At 31.8% G+C, this 7086-nt stretch overlaps 1 protein-coding gene across 4 annotated transcripts; it reads right to left on the bottom strand.

Annotated features, from left to right (window-relative positions):
• Nucleotides 1–2155: 2155 nt before the first annotated feature.
• Nucleotides 2156–6529, bottom strand: LOC107274770 (glycoprotein endo-alpha-1,2-mannosidase). 4 transcript variants are annotated; one of them, XM_015754268.2, is made up of 5 exons: nucleotides 5954–6529; nucleotides 4865–5611; nucleotides 4514–4776; nucleotides 4048–4366; nucleotides 3629–3910 (listed from the first exon to the last, which is right to left on the bottom strand). In XM_015754268.2, exons 2-5 carry the CDS (start codon nucleotides 5420–5422, stop codon nucleotides 3629–3631), a joined length of 1422 nt encoding a protein of 473 aa, XP_015609754.1. In that variant the 5' UTR covers nucleotides 5423–5611; nucleotides 5954–6529. The 4 variants fall into 4 exon arrangements, with proteins under 4 accessions (XP_015609757.1, XP_015609754.1, XP_024947698.1 ...); XM_025091930.1 differs by having other exon boundaries at nucleotides 6286–6529; XM_015754269.2 differs by having other exon boundaries at nucleotides 6325–6529.
• Nucleotides 6530–7086: the final 557 nt, after the last annotated feature.

Below are 7086 nucleotides of genomic sequence, written 5' to 3'. Positions count from 1 at the left end.
AATCAGAGATGAGTAGGGAGATGCACAACGCTTGGCTCACTGAATTCTAACCATACTGAAACCCGTACGGCAGTGGTAGGGGCCGCGTAAAGAGAGATAGCAAGGACACAGGCGAATGTAGTAGGCTGTTTGTATCACACACTGTACAGTCTCTGAAAAAGTTTAAGCTCAGAAAAAGCAGTGCGCACAGGGAGGGCTGAGCCAACATAACATAATCTGAAATAGTGGCACATATATTTTATTTCGAAGACTGCTAAATATTTTGTTATCGTTTTTACAAAGTTTTACGAATTTGGAATTGGCGGACTTGACCGCAGTGAAAAGTGATTTTAAATCACTGATCATAATTATTATTTAATGCATAAAACTTTACAGAAATCCAGAAATGATTGCAAAAATTTAGTACAGATCATAATGATTTAACTATTGTGAATTGCTCCAGACTACTTAAATGATGAATTTAAAAATCGAGGCTACTATGTAAATAATAGACATAGTTAGTCCTACTTTTATCTGATACAAAAATAGCGAAACCATGAAAGAAATAGTTTTGCTTTTAGATTAATTTCAATATGAACAAAATACAAAAATATATTTTTATATGCTGAATTTTTTAAATATATTTGTTGTGTTTTATTACTTAGTTTGATAATAAAAATGTTATAATTGGTATATAATATTTGCAATTTAATTATCATAAATAATTAGTAGTGCTAACTATTACCAAATATTTAGCTGGCACACTATACTTATACGTATTTGTATTTCAGTGCTAGCGTGGCTGACATTGATATGTGGTGTTACAACATTTTTGCAGGGCTTGTACACCACATACGCAGTTCAATTTGAAAAGGACAAACTCCTACTCGTGGTGAGTGAGACAGCTCCGCGCTGGCCGGGTTACTTTCGAATACAGACGTACGGGTTCCAGTATGGTTAGAGTTCAGTGGTTTATGTTCAAAGTACAAGTGTCTGATTGGCTAATAGCACAATTAAACCGAGTTTATGCATTGAACCACGTCGAAGAAAACGAGCCTTAGTCAGGCAAGAAACGGGCCTTCATCTGAAAATTGCCAGACAGCACCATCACAGTAATAACCGGAACTACTCAAAGTGACATGATTTCGAGAATAGGGTCCCTGTAGCAACATTTATCCTGTGTCTTTTACTTTTAACTTGCTTGGTTCGCTCCAGGCAATAAAATTATTTAATTATTTAAACAATTTCAATGTCCTTAAATATATATTTTTGTTTCGAACTTATCCATTACTCGTGAACCTTATTTCTTTGGTATCTCACTTATTTGCGACGCTGTCTCTAATTACGTCTCATTTAATATTAACCCGTCATGTCCGGTTTCCGCCAATAAATTTGTTATAATATTGAACTTATCTTAATAAAACTTATCATGAACAATAACTTTGAACTTACTGACTAACACATGAATAATATATCCAGTTGTTCTTCATTATTTAAAAACTTTTTATTGTCAGATAACGATAAATTTATTTATCCTTATTAGCTAGCGTAATGCTACATATATACTGAAAATCTCTTCTTTAAACTCACTGTCAATTACATGAACACTTATTTACTAAAATACTTAATACTTTTCAAAATACCATACTTCTCTGCACGTCATTATGTTATCCTTAATCTCATTATCACTCGGTAATCTAATTCTAGTTTACCTTTTCTAATGACAAATAAATCCAGTTTTCAGCCAATAGGTTTTTTCAATTGTTCTCGAGGAGTTCTCTAGTTCCTGATAGGTTTTAACAATAGTTCTGCTACGTAACATCGTTAAAATACGTGTTTTCCAAAAATTGAGGTGCTTTGGGTGTGAAGTTGTCACCTCAGTATTTAGAAAACGTTTCATTAATAGGCTTTCTCAATAGTTCTTGAAGAATTCCATAGTTTCCGGCCTCGTTCTAAGTGTTGCTTTGAGAACCAGCAGTGAGTGGCGGAGTTAATACATATGAGAGTGGTTTGATACATTATGATATTGTATTTCTTTAGGCTGATAATTGACCCCAAGAGGAGATATAGCTGATAATCTGGAGGATTTTATTTTATTATATAATAAATATACTACCTCTTATTGACTTGAATTTTTTAAGAACAAGGATCGGTGCAATAAATAAAAACAGTTTTATAAATATCAGAGAAATAATAAATTTATTTTGAGTAGAGACCCTTTTCTCATTAATACATCATTTAATAATCCTTACCATATAATACTAAGTAATTTTCAAACTATTTATTGTAAGCTTCTGCATAAATTGTCAATTAACACGAAGATATGTGTGATAGGTAAACATTTACGTGAGACATCTAGCGTACGTGTAAGACCTAAATCTTATAAAACATCGTACGCACATGCAAGTTTAATGAGTACAACAAATATATAGATATATAGAATAAGTTGCGATATTCTTTTGATCAACAAACGGGTCTTCTTCGTACAATTGTAATACGATATTATTAATATTTGTCAATTTTTATTATCGTATGACAATTTTCCAAGGCTCTTTAAGTTGAATGATACTTAGTTAAGTACAGAGTTAAGATATGAAGTTTTTATTATAATAATTTTTCAAGGCTGCCAGAATAGAATATCGCGCAATTAAAGCAGATTAGATATACGCAGATCCTGCTTTCTTAAGATGCATTAAAATACCTAAATAATATCATAAAAGTATGAAAACCAATTTATCACGTGAAAAATTATGTAGTAGATAACTCTTTTATATCTTCAATAGCGAGACCACATGGCAGCCTTATTAAAAATTTGCATTTTGTTGAAACAAATTGTACTTCAAAGACTGAAGCGAAAAGATCTCACCTGCGGTATGTACCTAAAATCTAAAAGGATAATAGAAAGAAAGGATACCCTGTAAGAGAAAGGACAGGGACTGGTTATTGTCTATATAATACACAAATGCAAATACATAATCTGCATATGGAGGATCCATATGTATATTAGGTATGTGCCTAAAACATCTATCTACGGAATTTATCACTCTGCTTTACCTTACTTTTGCCATCCGACTACTATCCTTCTTTTAATCAAGACTAGCGTTAACATCTACGTCGTTAATCATTTATCAATATTATTGTATCAAGTTTGGTCACAAATTTTGCGAAATATCATTCGTCGATCTGGTGAATTCAATCGGAATTTCCATCAACTAAGTTCTTAAAGCAAATATCGAAATTTATTGGTATAATACCAACTTACCCGAAATTACTGACCAGAGTACACGGTTTTTGCAAGTGCTCATGAAAGTGAGAATTCAATTGCTCAAATAATTTCTTTTTGGCAGTAGATGTTCAAAAAACGCAAACCGAATCTATAACTATGGTTTTGATACTCTTGGTCTTGATTATCACTAGAAATTTGTATGTTACGTATCTGCAGAATCCGATAAAGTACCGAATTCCATAATATTATGGACAAATACGTAGATAGGCAAACATGTACATGGAATACTAAGACTTCGATATCTTTTAATTCGTTATGTACCAAGTAGGCCATATTCAGAACGTACATCTCGGAATAGACCGATTCGATAATCTGAGCGTAAGACAACCTGGGTTAATGTATTTTTGTCCTTATTGAAACTATTCAGTCCTTCGCATTCGAATTACTGTGCTTCTTCGTGAATAGATCAACCCACAATTTAGTTAAATTCAAATAAAAATTGGGACCCTCCGGTTCATAATCTAGATACGTGAAATCCTTGTTACTGGCTGGTTTAGCTGGTTCGATCTGCGTTCCTTCATGCCATTCATTGAATGAGGTTATAGATACAATATTTGCACCACTGTTTAAAACATTTCGCCATGCCATCTCGTAATATTGTCCATGACGTCGATGCCTTGTATTTTCAGAATTCCAAGGCCGAACCTGTGCAGTAATCGAATGTTATAATGCTTATAGTCTTTAATTTTAAGAAAGGTATAAATCTATTTAGAACGTAGAAAAAAATAGTTTTTTACTGTTAGAACTAATTAAACCTAATAAGACAGTTCAACATAATTTACCTGTGTATCAATGTATCCTGGTCCTAAGCTGGGTATAAATAATAGCTTGTTTTGAATGGCAAACTTGTTCAACTCCTTCCAATTCTTCCATGAACTACCATGACTAAATCCATTCACAGCAAAGTATGTGTAAAATCCATCAAAATGTGATTTTTTGATATGATTTCTATGCTGAGATTCTACCAATAGGCCAATATATATTGCATCAATTTCAGTTCCTCGTAATGTTAAATTACCACGTTCAGATAATAGTTCCCTCCATGCAGTAGATGGAAATACATATGAATCATAGATGTACATCACTGGCAATACTGTATCGCTGGACATATAAGTATTGTACATTTGTTAATTAAATTCAATTGACAAAATTTTAGTATGTATATATTAATATACTATATATATATATACGTATATATTAATATGTATATATATAATAACTGATGAAGATTATTGTAGAAATATTTACTCTTCTTGTCTTTTCATTCTGTAGAGGGCTGGATGTGATCCATATTTGTTGAACAAGTGTCGTATATGCTCTATTAAATTAATGGGATTACGTCCTGCATATGGTTCAATATGTGGAGCTATTTTTAAATGATATCTGTGCGCTGTGTCCAATAAATCAGGCATTATAGAATCTGTATTGTCATTTGCAGTCGGTGGTGTCCAGGAAACAACAACAACTCCCACACCAGCTTCTTTTAATTGTTTCATGTGTAGATCTATGACCTATATAATAGGAGTATATTTTTATTAAAATGGCATAAATGATTGTTACATTGATTACAATGATAAGAAACCGTAAGTTGAATGATACCTTTGGATCCATTGAACTGTAACATCCTAAACTAGGATAATAGTTTGCTCCGATATCAGCTGGCGGTTCATGATTTCCATCTGGAAATACTCTTTTATCATTTTTCTTCCAGTTTGGTAGATATGCATGATTCCAATGTTTCCAGGCTCTGTCATAAGACAGTGAACGGTACCAAGCATAATAAAATATATGAACATTGTAATTCGGCTCCACAATTGTATTGTTGCTCAACAATGGGAGAACTTTATTTCTCATTTTTCGTGACATTCTGGCAATTTTATTTTGCACAATTTTTTCACGCATCTCTTTATATTTTTTGTCATTGTTTTCTTTTTTGTTATCATCTGCCTGTACTGCTGTTACAGACTCCAATTGTTGATTTGATATTGTACTCCACTCAACTGCAGGAGTGACAGCATGAGGCTGACACTTAACAGATTCTAAAGGTGAAAGCTTGACAATGATGACAGCTGCCATCAATGTTGAAAGCACCAGAACGACAGCGGATAAATAAAAACATCTCCTCAATGAAACTGCTGTTACTATACTGCCAAACATATTGAATATATGCCCTTGCAGATTTTTTAATATAGTATTATACTTTATTGTTCTTGATTCAGAAAGTGTATATATTTAGTTAAGTATTAATTATAGGTACTTCATGCTGTTTGATGAAATGTTCAGTTTTTCTAACGAAGTAGTATTTGAGCAATGTTTATCTTAATTTTCCATTTAAAATAATGGAGGCTGTTAAAAAAATATCACAGCACAAATGATCACAAATTACATAGCATTCACAAAATTATTAATTGTATAAATAATACAGAAAAAAGGAATTTAAATTACAATAGGAATTATAGATATAACAATATCAATATGGTAGTAAATAAAAACAAAGTTTTAAAAACTCTAGATTTTTCATTTTTCAAAAGATGCCGTTACGTGAGTACAATTGCATAACAATCTATATTCAATTTGAGCACTGTATTTACATGCAAATTGAATTATGCAAGAATGAATGAATTTTGTATAAGAAATGATTTCCATAATGTTTATTTAAAAATATAGACTTAGGTATGCACTGCCTACAGTTTAAATATTTCAACAAATAAAATCATATCAGAAATGTTGAGTAATTGATTATAAGGAATTTTTCATCGTATAAAACACTGTTCCAATGACAATCGCACATTGCACACACATGAAATGGAACTGGGATGAGTAGTATAGGGGATACTGTTCTGAAACAATAGGAAATCAATATTTCTCAGGGTTATAATAATAACGCAATATCATTCGACAAACGAAAAAGAAAAAATTCAAGAAAAAATGAAGAGGTATATTATGTCAGTATTACAAACGATCAATATTCTAAAAGTAGTAAACTGAACAAGAAAATTAAATATAAATTAATACAGAACTTAACATGGGCGGTGCAAGATGTGGTTATTGGATCTTACACTTTTCTCACAGTAACTGAGTCGTGATATCGATAAAACACCAATGGAAAACACAATAAGTTGAATATGTTGATTTAAGAAAACCGACACTTGACACTCAGATTATTTTATAATTCACCGTGTCGGGAATCACAATTTTTTACTTCAAAAGGAATCACCCTGCGGATTAATCAAGTACTGCTAGGGCAGCTTGGCAAATATAGCAGCGCCATGGATTTATGTACATTATTTGAAATTTTTAGTGAAGACATAAATTGTTTTATTGTGATGCGTTTTATAAATTATAAATTTTGCTTTTTAATTTTTAAATATTTTAAATACTTGCAGTAATAAATGTTCTATAAAATATTCTTTGCTTAATTAATATATAGCTCCTTTGAATTGCAATCGCTTCGTGCGTTGTTCACGGAACGGTAGCGCATTAGCAATATTCTTTTGCCTCTAAGTATATCATGAATTAAAGTAAATTAAATAAAAATACGCTTACAAGTTGTGAATATAATAACTAAATTGACTGGTAAGGTGAGATTCACAAACCATGAATACAAAAATATTGTTTCAGAGAGAGAATATTTATTAAAATAGATAGTTTTTCATCTTAATTTTTTACTAATTTAATTAATGGGAACGATGCATTTTCTACTTAATTTAACGTATATCCTTTCAGTAGTAGAGGGTCTTGAACGCTCTTCGTCTGTCTTCTTGTTATTCCGGCCGGTAAGAAAATACCGACAAGTACGCTATGACGTCAGAACGCCGCGT

The sequence above is a fragment of the Cephus cinctus genome, unplaced genomic scaffold (genome assembly GCF_000341935.2).
Source record: "Cephus cinctus unplaced genomic scaffold, Ccin1 Ccin1_scaffold0101, whole genome shotgun sequence".
In the NCBI taxonomy this organism is placed as follows: Eukaryota; Metazoa; Arthropoda; class Insecta; order Hymenoptera; family Cephidae; genus Cephus; species Cephus cinctus.
The sequence above is the reverse complement of the archived record's forward strand: the minus strand, read 5'-3'. Positions and strand labels throughout refer to the sequence as shown.

Excerpts from the sequence above, each read along its gene's own strand:
- LOC107274770 (XM_015754268.2), bottom strand. The coding sequence starts at position 5,422 with ATGTTTGGCAGTATAGTAACAGCAGTTTCATTGAGGAGATGTTTTTAT. Across the intron at positions 4,777-4,864 it reads ACAGTTCAATGGATCCAAAG|GTCATAGATCTACACATGAA; the intron begins GTATCATTCAAC and ends CCTATTATATAG. Across the intron at positions 4,367-4,513 it reads AGAATGAAAAGACAAGAAGA|CGATACAGTATTGCCAGTGA; the intron begins GTAAATATTTCT and ends TTATATGTCCAG.